Consider the following 13968-nt stretch of genomic DNA (forward strand, 5'->3'; position numbering starts at 1 on the left):
AGCAACTGCAACGCCTCATGGACAGCTTCTCAAGAGCCTGCCAGGACTTCAGCTTGACCATCAGCCTGAAGAAGACCAACGTGTTGGGCCAAGGCATTGAGCACCCCCCGCCATTACCATCAACATCTACGAGCTGGAGGTAGTTCACGAGTTTACATACCTTGGCTCCACCATCACGGACATCCTCTCCCTAGACACCAAGATCAACAGACGGATCGGACGAGCAGCCTCAACATTCATCAGGCTGACACAGAGTCTGGGAGAACAGAAAGCTGACGACGCGCACCAAAGTTGCAGTCTACAGGGCCTGCGTCCTCAGCACACTGCTTAACGGCAGCGAGACCTGGAACCTCTACTACAGACAAGAGTGATGTCTCAACGCCTTCCAACTTCACAGCCTGAGACGCATCCTGGACATCACGTGGACTGACCGAGTCACCAACAATGAGGTCCTGACCCGCACCCAGATACCCAGCCTCTTCACCCTGCTCCAACAACGCCGTCTCCGCTGGCTGGGCCACGTACGCTGCATGTCAGACGGGAGGATCCTGAAAGACCTGCTGTACAGGGAACTGGTCTCTGGCAAGAGAGCACAAGGGTGGCCCTATCTTCATTTCAAAGACGTTTGCAAGAGAGACATGAAGTCACTGAACATGAACGTCGAGAGGTGGGAGGGCATTGCAAGCGATCACTCTCACTAGAGGCTGGAACTACGCAGAGGTCTAAAAAGAGGAGAAGAGAATCTGAGGCTTGCTGCTGAAGAAAAGGGCACTCGTTGGAAAAACAGCACCAAGACAACTCTGGAGGACAGCGCCTTCCAGTGCAGTCGCTGCAGCCGAGACTGTCACTCCCGTGTGGGCCTCTACAGCAACAACAGACGCTGCTCTAACACAGACTGAAGCAAGACTTTCCAGGTGCAGATCCATGGTCTCGCGAGACTAACGAATGCCACCACATTTTACATAAAGAGAAATAAATTTTTGTATGTATATCTGGGATTAAGGTGGTATCTGAAACATCATCTTTTGGGTGTCAGAATTCCTCCTCTGGAATTCTGTCATAAGATCGTAGTAATCTTACCACATTGCTTTTTTTGCTGGTGGGGGGAGGGGGGATTGTTGCTCACTGCCGCTTACGCGCAGGAGGGAGGGGAGTTGGGGGGACTTTGGGGTTCTTACGTTTATCTGTCGTTCATTCTTTGAGGCACTTCTGTTTTCGTGAATATTTGCGAAGAAAAAGCATTTCAGGATGTATATTGTATACATTTCTCTGACATTAAATTGGAGCTTTGAACACTGCTTTCAGTCATTGGATTGTGCTGTTTGAAATTTGAACCTTAAAATGTGAAAAGAAATAGAGCAATATTGCCTCATTTGTGGACAAATGCTGTGTTTATGCAAATGCCTGCTTCTGTTACTAATCTGAAATACGAACAGTTGTATAGACAACTGTGCTACCTGTGTCACCTTAAGAGGATTGTAAAGTCCAGACCCTTTCAAAATTTCTTTTCCTTTTTCCCCTTTTCAGGATGTGCAGACTCTCCCTGCAACAGCTCAGAAGCCTACACTGAGTCGCATTTTGTGTGTTTCAGTCGTCTTGATTATTCTGCTTTCGACTGTGGTCTTGGGGATAATATGCACCTTCAGGTATTACCATCTTACTCAGGTATGATATACATTTTATTGGCTAAAATTTAATATTTCCTCAAGTTTGTAAACATATTGTTCAAACATTTAACAAGGGTTCAACATGTGACTGACATTGATTAGTGGAGGGCAGAATTCATCTCCCATTCAACATGTTTGTGCTTAAAATTTAGAGCATCACTTTTTAAAGCAATTTTCCTCATGTTGCAATATTATTCTATTCTAAATTAAAACAAGATTGCTTAAACAAGCACACTTATATAAACTTGACCCCAGATCTCTGTATGTTTAAGTAAAATAACAGAAGAATTAATTTTTCTTCAACGTTGTACCTCAGTGACAGAAGGAACATATATCATTAGAAACACTCACAACACGCTGGAGGAACTCAGCAGGTCGGGCAGCATCCATGGAAAAGATCAGTCGACGTTTCGGGCCGGAACCAACGTCAGACCATCTGCCGAAGGGTTCCAGCCCGAAACGTCGACCGATCTTTTCCATGGATGCTGCCCGACCTGCTGAGTTCCTCCAGCGTGTTGTGAGTGTTGCTTTGACCACAGCATCTGCAGATTATGTTGTGTTTATATATCATTAGACTTTTATAGATAGATAGATATACTTCATTGATCCCAAGGGAAATTGAGTTTTGTTACAGCCGCACCAACCAAGAATAGAGCATAAATATAGCAATACAAAAACCACAAACAATCAAACGACAAAATGCAAACTATGCCAGATGGAAATAAGTCCAGGACCAGCCTATTGGCTCAGGGTGCCTGACCCTCCACGGGAGGAGCTGTAAAGTTCGATGGCCACAGGCAGGAACAACCTCCCATGACCCCCAGTGTTGTATCTCGGTGGAATGTGGCCGGAGTCCAACAGCAAAAAGTTCAATATCCGGTCTACAAACACGTTCCTCAATCGTAATATGACCAGGTTTGCACCATCCATTGTTAACCAGAACAGTAAGCCCCAACTCCTTTATGCTTATCGCTCTCAGTGCACTTCCGGTCAGCCTGAACGGTCTGGAAGCCATCCATGGAAAAGTTGTAATCGGGTATGTCCTCGTGCAGCCCCAGTGAAACACATAACACTGCACTCCCGAAATGTTCTCTGACGCCTCTCTAGCGCTGTCAACTCGTCCATTTTATTACCCTCCGAACTCCTCTTCACCAAAAGTCTCTGTTGTCTCGACCCGGTCCTCTTTCCTTGCCTTTGTGATCCCCCTCTGCATCCCCTGTGTGTTTTCCTCCAGATTTCAGCAGGGGTGTCCGCCGCTCTGTTCGCTAAACCGGCCGGCATAAGCGCAATCAGCTGGTCCCTGCAATAAACAATGCGACCATACTGCTGTCCCGCTAATGAGACGTGTCCGAATGTAACTATTTCCAGCGCTAAAAGCCCAAATAAAACTCCCTCCACCAGCATGTTAGAGAGGGTGCAGCTTCAACGTGTTACCGTGAAAAAAATACAGCAAATAACGTAAGAAGAAAAAAGTAAGAAAACTAGTCGGAACGGCTGTAACAGGCTGCATGCTCAACTGGCGCATGCACACTCCCAGGAGGTGGATTTGTGAGGTGGATTTGAATGTCATCTTGCCTTATTAAGCAGCACTTTAATCACTGTGATGTCAGGATATGGATTTAAAGCAGTGAATTGGTTTAGAAAAGCAAAATAAAATTGCAGATGCTGAAAATACTGGAAATATTCTGTAAGTCCATCAGCATTTGTGGAGGAAGAAACAAAACAGCTTCTCGTCAAAAGCATAAGTCAGAAATCAAATTTTAAGTTGCAGTGAAAGGAGGAGGATAAAACAAGTAAAGGGAATTTCTGTAAAATGCTGGGGACCCAGAGAGGATGAATAATGCAAATAGTGTCATTGTCTGAGAGAAGGTGATGAATGCTTGCTCTGCCTGGAGTAACAAGGAGAGAGACGAATAAAACACTGTGGAAACTGTGTGGTACAGAATATAACAGCTGTGATATGCTGAGGGACACCGTTGCCTAGGTGCAGGACAGGGGGGTGAGCACCTGCCTGGTCAGCTTGGACCAGGAGAAAGCCTTCGACAGGATATCGCACACGTACATGGCGGACGTGCTGTCCAAAATGGGATTTGAGGAGGGAATCCAGAATTGGATCAGACTGCTCTACACAGACATCTGTTGTACAGTCCAGGTCAACAGGTGGGAAACAGACAGCTTCCCCATCAGGTCTGGAGTCAGGCAGGGCTGTCCTCTCTCCCCTGTCTTGTTTGTGTGCTGCATTGAACCCTTTGCAGAAGCCATCAGGAGGGATGGGTGCATAAGAGGGGTGACACTGCCAGGCAGTGGAGGGACCCAAGTGAAAACCTCCCTGTACATGGACGATGTCACCATCTTCTGCTCTGATCCGAGGTCAGTTCGCAGGCTGATTGGCATCTGCGAGCAGTTTGAGCTAGTGTCGGGGGCCAGGGTCAACCGCACGAAGAGCGAAGCCATGCTCTTTGGCAACTGGCCCCGACCGATCCAGCGTCCCCTTCACCATCAGGTCTGACCACGTGAAGGTGTAGGGGATCTGGTTCAGAGGGGCTGAGGCGTGCAACAAGAACTGGCGGGAGTGGACTGCCAAGGTGAAACAGAAACTGGGACTGTGGGGAGAGCGCTCCCTATCAATAACGGGCAAGAACCCGGTCATCAGGTGTGAGGTGATCTCAGGGCTGCTGTACTTGGCACAGGTGTGGCCCGTCCCCCACTTCTACAGCTTGGAAATCACCCAAGCTGTCTTCAGATTCATCTGGGGATCCAAAATGGAGTGGGTCAGAGGGACCGTCATGCACAAGTCCTTGGACAGTGGGGGCAAGATCATCCCCAATGTTGCCCTCACCCTGATGGCCAGCTTCGTGTGTGGCTGCATCTGGTTGTGTGTAGAACCCAGGTATGTGGGCACCAAGTACCACTATGTGCCCAGGTTCTACCTGTTACCCTGGCTACGAAGGATGGGCCTGGCCCCACTCCCACGCAACGCCCCAGTCAGCTGGTCGTTGCCGCCATACCTGTCCTTCGTAGAAAAGTTCTTCCACGAGAACGCCTTTGACCACGATATGGAGACCAACATCTGGTGCTGCTGGCAGATCATCAACTTGGTGAAAGACGCTCTTTGGTCGGCCCGAAACTTGATGATCTACCAGCACATGGAGATGTCCGTGGGAGAATGCTGCCGACTGGTACATTCTCGGCTGCAGGAGTATGTGCTGAGGGACGCACTGAAACTTGGTGCAGCCACCGCAAGGGCCCGGTGGGGAAGGACCACAGTATAGGTTTCTTCACCCGCGGGAGGGGGAGGGGTCGAGTGGCGGGGAGTCTGCCCCTCAACAATGGTGTGGTAAGGTGAAACAATGGAGTGCCACGTCGGTGGCCAAAAGTATGGATATGTAGAGACCATAAGGGAAATGTATGTAGAGGATTGAGAGTCATGGGATGGTTTATTGTATATTATTTTATTTTTGCATAAAGTATATTTTGAAATTTAACAAAAGCTGTCTCAGAGGCCAATGTCAGAGTGTCTTTCAAGAGGGTGAACCCTCAAGGCATGACACCCAGATGGTGTACTTGGAATGGCACTGAAAACCTGTGCCAACCATCTGGCTGGAATGTTCAAGGATATCTTCAGTCTCTCAGTCAGGGGTTCCCACCTGCTTGAAAAAGGTATCAGTCATAACTCAAGAAGAGCAGAGTTAGTTGCTCAAAGACGATCACTCAATAACACTCACATCTATGTGATGAAGTGCTTTGTGAGGTTGGTCATGGTTAGAGTTAACTTCTGCCTGAACAAGGACCTCAAATCACTGCAATTTCCCTACCACCACAAGAGGTCTACAGTGGATGCAATCTTACTGGGCTTTGGACCACCTGGACGACAGCAATATGTTAGGCTGCTGTTTATTGATTACAGCTTAGCGTTCAACACCATCATCCACACAGTACCAATCAATAAGCTACAAACCTGGACCTCTGTACCCACTCCTGCAACTGGATCCTTGACTTCCTCTGGATACCACAGTCTGGGTGGATTTGAAATAACATCCTAAATGTAGATAAGCCTACAAGAGGAGAGGCTGTTCTTGATCTGGTACTGGGAAATGAACGTGGTCAGGTGTCAGGTCTCTCAGTGGAAGAGCATCTTGGAGATATGGATCACAATTCTATCTCCTTTACTGTAGCATTGGAGAGAGATAGGAACAGACAAGTTAGGGAAATGTTTAATTGGAGTAAGGGGAAATACGAGGCTATCAGGTAGGAACTTGGAAACATAAATTAGAAACAGATGTTCTCAGGGAAACGTACGGAAGAAATGCGGCAAATGTTCAGGGGATATTTGCGTGGGGTTCTGAGTAGGTACTTTCCAATGAGATATGGAAAGGATGGTAGGGTACAAGATCCGTGGTGTACAAAGGCTGTTGTAAATCTAGTAAAAAAGAGAAGAAGAGCTTGAGAGAGTTTCAAAAAACTAGGTAATGATAGGAATCTAGAAGAATATAAGGCTAGCAGGAAGGAGCTTAAGAATGAAATTAGGACAGCCAGAAAGGGCCCTGAGAAGGCATTGGCGGACAGGATTAAGGAAAACCCCAAAGCATTCTACAAGTATGTGAAGAGCAAGAGGATAAGACATGAGAGAATAGGACCAATCAAGTGTGACAGTGGAAAAGTGTGTATGGAACCGGAGGAAATAGTGGAGGTACTTAATGAATACTTTGCTTCAGTATTCACTACGGAAAAGGATCTTGGTAATTGTAGTGATGACTTGCAGTGGACTGAAAAGCTTGAGAATGTAGATATTAAGAAAGAGGATGTACTGGAGCTTTTGGAAAGTATCAAGTTGGATCAGTCACTGCGACCGGATGGGTTGTACCCCAGGCTACTGTCGGAAGCGAGAGAGGAGACTGCTCAGCCTCTGGCAATGATCTTTGCGTCATCGATGAGGACGAGAGAGGTTCCGGAGGATTGGAGGGTCGGGGATGTTGTTCCATTATTCGAGAAAGGGAGTAGGGATAGCCCAGGAAATTATAGGCCAGTGAGTCTTAGTTCAGTGGTTGGTAAGTTGATGGAGAAGATCCTGACAGGCAGGATTTATGAACATTTGGAGAGGCATAATATGATTAGGAATAGTCAGCATGGCTTTGTCAAATGCAGGCCGTGCCTTATGAGCCTGATTGAATTTTTTGAGGATGTGACAAAACACATTGATGAAGGTAGAGCCGCAGTTGTAGTGTATATGGATTTTAGCAAGGCATTTGATAAGGTACCCATGCAAGGCTTATTCAGAAAGTAAAGAGGCATGGGATCCAAGGGGTCATTGCTTTGTGGATCCAGGACTGACTTGCCCACAGAAGGCAATAGGTGGTTGTAGACGGGTCATATTCTGCATGGAGGCCGGTGACCAGTGGTGTGCCTCAGGGATCTGTTCTGGGACCCCTACTCTTTGTGATTTTTATAAATGACCTGGATGAAGAAGTGGAGGGATGGGTTAGTAAATTTGCTGATGACACAAAGGTTGGGGGTGTTGTGGATAGTGTGGAGGGTTGTCAGAGTTTACAACAGGACATAGATAGGATGCAAAACTGGGCTGAGAAGTGGCAGATGGAGTTTAACCTAGATAAATGTGAGGTGGTTCATCTTGGTAGGTCAAATATGATGGCAGAATATAGTATTAACAGTAAGACTCTTGGCAGTATAGAGGATCAGAGGGATCTTGGGATCCGAGTCCATAGGACACTCAAAGCAGCTGCACAGGTTGACTCAGTGGTTAAGAAGGCATATGGTGCATTGGCCTTCATCAATCATGGGATTGAGTTTAAGAGCTGAGAGGCAACATTGCATCTAACTTGGACCCTGGTCAGACCCCACTTGGAGTACTGTGCTCAGTTCTAGTCACCTCACTACAGGAAGGATGTGGAAACCATAGGAAGGGTGCACGGGAGATTTACAAGGATGTTGCCTGGATTGGGGAGCATGCCTTATGAGAATAGGTTGAGTGAACTCGGCCTTTTCTCCTTGGAGCGACGAAGGATGTGAGGTGACCTGATAGAGGTGTACAAGATAATGAGAGGCATTGATCGTGTGGATTGTCAGAGGCTTTTCCCCAGGGCTGGAATGGCTAGCACGAGAGGGCATAGTTTTAAGGTACTTGGAAGTAGGTACATAGGAGATGTCAGGGGGAAGTTTTTTACGCAGGGAGTGATGAGTGCGTGGAATGGGCTGCCAGCGGCAGTGGTGGAGGCGGAAATGATAGGGTCTTTTATGAGACTCCTGGATGGCTACATGGAGCTTAGAAAAATAGAGGGCTATGGGTAAAGCCTCAGTAGTTCGAACATAAGAACCTAAGAAATAGGAGCAGGAGTAGGCCATCCGGCCCATCAAGTCTGCCCCGCCATTCAATAAGATCATGGCTGATCTGTCTGTAAACTCAGCTCCATCTGCCTGCCTTTTCCCCATAACCCTTAATTCCCTTACTATGTAAAAACCTATCTAACTGTATCTTAATTATATTTAGTGAGGAAGCTTCAACTGCTTCTCTGGGCAGAGAATTCTACAGATTCACCACTCTCTGGGAAAAACAGTTTCTCCTCATCTCCGTCCTAAATCTTCTCCCCTGAATCTTGAGGCAATGTCCCCTAGTTCTAGTCTCACCTACCAATGGAAACAACTTTCCTACTTCTATCTTATCTATCCCATTCAAAATTTTGGATGTTTCTATAAGATCCCCTTTCATTCTTCTGAACTACAGAGAATATAGTCCCAGGCGACTCGATCTCTCCTCATAGGTTAACTTCGTCATCCCTGGAATCAACCAGGTGAACCTCCTCTGCACTGCCTCCAAAGCCAGTATATCCTTCCTTAAGTATGGAGACCAGAACTGCACACAATACTCCAGGTGCAGCCTCACCAGTACCCTGTATAGTTGCAGCATGACCTCCCTGCTCTTGAATTCAGTCCCTCTAGCAATGAAGGCCAACATTCCGTTTGCCTTCTTAATAACCCGTTGTACCTGCAAGCCAACTTTTTGCGATTTATGAACAAGCACTCCCAAGTCCCTCTGCACAATAGCATGCTACAATCTTTCACCATTTAAATAATAATCTTGCTCTTCTATTATTACTTCCAAAGTGGATTATCTCACATTTACGAACGTTGTATTCCATCTGCCAGACCTTGGCCCTCTCACTTAACCTATCTATATCCCTCTGCAGACTCTCGACATCCTCTGTACAATTTGCTTTTCCACTCAGTTTAGTGGAAGGATGTGTTCGGCACAGCTTTGTGGGCTGAAGGGCCTGAATTGTGCTGTATGTTTTCTATGTTTCTATGTTTCAAATTCACTGACAATCAACAGAGACACCTCTCAAGAATGTGTGCTTAGCTCACTGCTCGACTCTCTCTACACTCATGGTTATGTGGCTAAGCCCAGCTCAAATGATGTCCATAAATTTGCTAGCAATACAACTGTTGGCAGAATCTCAAATGGTGGTGAGGTGACATACAGGAGTGAAATAGATTGGCTGGTTGAGTGGTGTTGCACTCAACCAGCCTTGCACTCAAAGTCAGTAAGATCAAGGAGCTGACTGTGGACTTCAGGAAAGGGAAATCAGAAAATTACATTGCAGTTCTCATCAAGGGGTCAGCAGTGGAAATGGTGAGCAGCTTCAAGTTCCTAGGTCTCAACATGTCAAAGGATATATCCTTGGCCCAACATATTGACGTAATTATGAAGAAAGCATGCAGGCGATTATATTTCTTTAGGAGTTTGAGGAGATTTTGAATGCCACCAAAGTCTAGCAAATTTCCGCAGATGTACCGTGGAGAGCATTCTGACTGGTTGCATCACTGCGTGGTATGGAGACTCCAAAGCACAGGATCGGAGAAGGCTGCTGAGAGTTGGAAATTCAAACAGCTTCATCATAGACACTAGTCAAGGACACCTTCAAAAGGTGATGCCTCAATTTGGGTAGACTTGGAATTGAAAGCTGTGAAACAGTTTTATTTAACCTCGTTATTGGGAGCTGCTTTACCTATACAATTAGCTAAAGCTGCTAATTTAAATTTATACCCTGTGATTAAGCATTCTTTACAAACTTGGCTCCAGTTCCATAATTTTTTTAATCTTAAAAAATTTAAACCTTGTAGTTTAGTTTATCAAAATTACTTTTTTAAGCCTTCCTTGAGTGATCCAATTTTTTTACTTTGGAAAAATAAAGGTATGAATTCTTTTTTGCATTTATTTAAAGAAGATAGACTGATGTCTTTTGAACAATTAGTTGATAAATATTCTCTTTCATACTTAAACTTTTTGCAATACCTTCAAGTTAGACATTTATTACAAAAATATTTCAGTAATTTTCCTTACATATTAGATGCCGACCTGTTAGATACTGTCATGAGTATGAACCCTTTGATGAAGGGTTCCATTGGAAGAATTTATAATTTACTATTACAATGGGATAAGCGTCCTTTACTTAAGATTAAACAAGATTGGGAAACGGAACTTAATTTGACTTTTACAACGGAAGACTGGACACGGATTCTGAAGTTGGTTAACTCTTCTTCGTTCTGTGCTAGTCATTCACTGATTCAATTTTAAATTGTACATCGTTACTATTTGACAAAGGAGAGATTGTCTGAAATATTTCCTAATGTTGCTAGTTATTGTGATAGATGTAAAACTGAGACAGCTACATTGACACACATGTTTTGGTCCTTTTCTATTCTGGAACAGTTCTGGAAGTCAGTTTTTACTACAATTTCTAAAGCACTTAAAATTAATTTACAACCTAACAAATTAACTCTGCTTTTTGGAATAATTCCTCAAAATATCTGCGGTATCTCTTTGTCTGACTAACATGTTATTGCATTTGTTACATTGATAGGTAGGAGGGCCATTTTGTTGAAGTGGCAGGATACATCGGCTCCCATTTTGTCACAATGGTTCTCTCAAGTAATGCTATGTCTTAGTTTGGAGAAAATTAGAAGTCGAACCTTTGAACCTATGTTTGATTTTGAGATAAGATGGGGTTCATTTGCTCGTTACTATCATTTGAGTTAATTGATAGATTTCCTCCACGATCTAATTGTAAATTTTTGGTACTTTTTTTCTTGCTGACAGTTTGATGTTTATCTTTAGAAGCTTTTCATATGACGCATGTCTCCGGGGTTGAACACCTAATGGGTTTTTTCCCCTCACTTTTCCTTGCTTAGGGTTTTTTTTTAAATCTCTCTGTCTTTTTTGTCACAAAATTTTTTTCAATCTTTAAAACAATGTTTTTTTTTCTTGAGACATTGTAAGTGATGCCTACTTCGATGTACTCTTGTTAATTTTGGATAATAATAAAAAGATTTGAAAGAAGGTGGCATCCATCATGAAGGTGCCTGACAACTAGGGCATGTCTTCTCATTGCTGCCATCAATAAAGAGGTACAGGAGCTTGAAGATGCACGCTCATTTTAGGAGCAGCTTCTTCACCTCTGCCATCAGATATCTGTACAGTCCATGAACACCACCTCACAATTTTGCTGGTTTATTGCACTTTTTAAAAAAAATATATAATTGTAATTAATAGTAATTTTTAATGTATTGCACTGTATTGCTGCCACAAAACAACATTTCATGACATGTGTCAGTGATAATAAGCCGGATTCTGATTTGAGCTGCTGAAAATATGAAATCTAAGAGAACACTGTGAATGCCTAGCTCAGAGTTACCATATGTACGGGCGGGGAAGAGAGATGTATCAGGTGGCAGCAGTGTTGAAGTTGATAGAATAACAGAAAATTAGCTGTTGAATGTAGACAATAGGCTGAACAAAGGGAACTTTGTCCATGATCTGGGTAGGGAGAGAGTGAGCCAAAGTGTGGGGCAACGAACAGATTGAGGGTGCTGTCAACCACAATTGAGGAGGCAGTCACAATTAAGGAAAGAGGAAGAGTTGTCACCATAGGAACAGGTGTGGCGGAGCCACAGAAACAGGGAATGGAATGGAGTCCTTTCAGGAAACAGGATGAGAAGAGAGCCGTGAGTGTTGTGGGGTTGTGATGAATACTGGTTGCCAACCTAACTCCTGATGGTGTTGGAGAAATTGAAAAAGTGAAGGGAAGAATCAAAGATGGACTGTGTGAAAGAGAGTGGAGGGTAGAAATTGGCATTGGACATGATACAACATTGCAGTTCAGTTTGATGCAGCGACCATTCCCTCTGCTGTTCTCTGGTTCACTCTCCAGTCTTGTCTAACAGCCACTCCACTCTCCAGGGATCCAATTGCCCCTTCCAAATGAAACAGTGATCACTTGTACTTTCAATTTAGTGCACTGTGTTCACTGCTCACACTGTGTGGTCCATAAATTGGAGAAACCAAATAAAAAAATTTCTGAAGGGGGAAAGACGGTATTTTGTGAGTGATAATATCAAGAAATTAAGCACATTTCTATCTTTGGTTGAAATTCAACATTTCCTGGTTAGATATAGCATTGTCATAGAACATAAAACATAGAATAATACAGCACAGTACAGGCCCTTCGGCCCACAATGTTGTGCCGACCCTCAAACCCTGCCTCCCATATAAGCCCCCACCTTAAATTCCTCCATATCCTGTCTAGCAGTCTCTTAAACTTCACTAGTTTATCTGCCTCCGCCACTGACTCAGGCAGTGCATTCCACACACCAGCCACTCTCTGAGTAAAAAACCTTCCTCTAATATCCCCCTTGAACTTCCCACCCCTTACCTTAAAGCCATGTCCTCTTGTATCCTGCCATTTACTTTGTACTCTGCCTTGGAGTTTGTCCTTCCAAAGTGCATCACCTCACACTTTTCCGGGTTGAACTCCATCTGCCACTTCTCAGCCCACTTCTGCATCCTCTCAATCTCTCTGCAATCTTTGACAATCCTCTACACTATCTACAACACCACCAACCTTTGTGTCATCTGCAAACTTGCCAACCCACCCTCTACCCCCACATCCAGGTCGTTAATAAAAATCACGAAAAGTAGAGGTCCCAGAACAGATCCTTGTGGGACACCACTAGTCACAGTCCTCCAATCTGAATGTACTCTCTCCACCATGACCCCTTGCCTTCTGCAGGCAAGCCAATTCTGAATCCACCTGGCCAAACTTCCCTGGATCCCATGCCTTCTGACTTTCTGAATAAGCCTACCGTGTGGAACCTTGTCAAGTGCCTTACTAAAATCCATATAGATCACATCCACTGCACTACCTTCACCTATATGCCTGGTCACCTCTTCAAAGAACTCTATCAGGCTTGTTAGACACAATCTGCCCTTCACAAAGCCATGCTGACTGTCCCTGATCAGACCATGATTCGCTAAATGCCCAGAGATCCTATCTCTAAGAACCTTTTCCAACAGCTTTCCCACCACAGACGTAAGGCGCACTGGTCTATAATTACCTGGACTATCCCTACTACCTTTTTTGAAAAAAGGGACAACATTTGCCTCCCTCCAATCCTCTGGTACCATTCCCGTGGACAACAAGGACATAAAGATCCTAGCCAGAGGCTCAGCAATCTCTTCCCTCGCCTTGTGGAGCAGCCTGGGGAATATTCCGTCAGGCCTCGGGGACTTATCCGTCCTAATGTATTTTAACAACTCCAACACCTCTTCCCCCTTAATATCAACATGTTCCAGAACATCAACCTCACTCATATTGTCCTCACCATCATCAAGTTCCCTCTTATTGGTGAATACCGAAGAGAAGTATTCATTGAGGACCTCGCTCACTTCCACAGCCTCCAGGCACATCTTCCCACCTTTATCTCTAATCAGTCCTACCTTCATCCTTTTGTTCTTCACAAAATTGAAGAATGCCTTGGGGATTTCCTTTACCCTACTCGCCAAGGCCTTCTCATGCCCCCTTCTTCCTCTTCTCAGCCCCTTCTTAAGCTCCTTTCCTGCTTCCCTATATTCCTCAATAGACCCATCTGATCCCTGCTTCCTAAACCTCATGTATACTACCTTCTTCCACCTGACTAGATTTTCCACCTCACTTGTCACCCATGGTTCCTTCACCCTACCATTCTTTATCTTTCTCACTGGGACAAATTTATCCCTAACATCCTGCAAGAGATCTCTAAACATCGACCACATGTCCATGGTACATTTCCCTGCAAAAGCAGCACCCCAATTCACACCCGCAAGTTCTAGTCTTATAGCCTCATAATTTGCCCTTCCCCAATTAAAAATTTTCCTGTCTTCTCTGATTCTATCCTTTTCCATGATAATGCTAAAGACCAGGGAGCGGTGGTCACTGTCCCCCAGATGCTCACCCACTGAGAGATCTGTGAC

The 13968-nt window shown here is 44.8% G+C and overlaps 1 protein-coding gene across 2 annotated transcripts in view; it reads left to right on the top strand.

Moving 5' to 3' along the window:
• The window catches only part of LOC140196391 (integral membrane protein 2C-like), a 59252-nt gene that overhangs the window by 30536 nt on the left and 14748 nt on the right, over positions 1 to 13968 (top strand). For both annotated transcript variants that reach the window (XR_011885694.1, XM_072255515.1), the window contains exon 2: positions 1528 to 1665. Coding sequence is in view for 1 of the 2 variants with exons in the window: in XM_072255515.1 (XP_072111616.1) it covers positions 1528 to 1665 (138 nt within the window). In the remaining variant the exon portion in view is untranslated. The remainder of the gene's footprint in view (positions 1 to 1527; positions 1666 to 13968) is intronic.

Source organism: Mobula birostris, chromosome 4 (assembly GCF_030028105.1).
Source record: "Mobula birostris isolate sMobBir1 chromosome 4, sMobBir1.hap1, whole genome shotgun sequence".
In the NCBI taxonomy this organism is placed as follows: Eukaryota; Metazoa; Chordata; class Chondrichthyes; order Myliobatiformes; family Myliobatidae; genus Mobula; species Mobula birostris.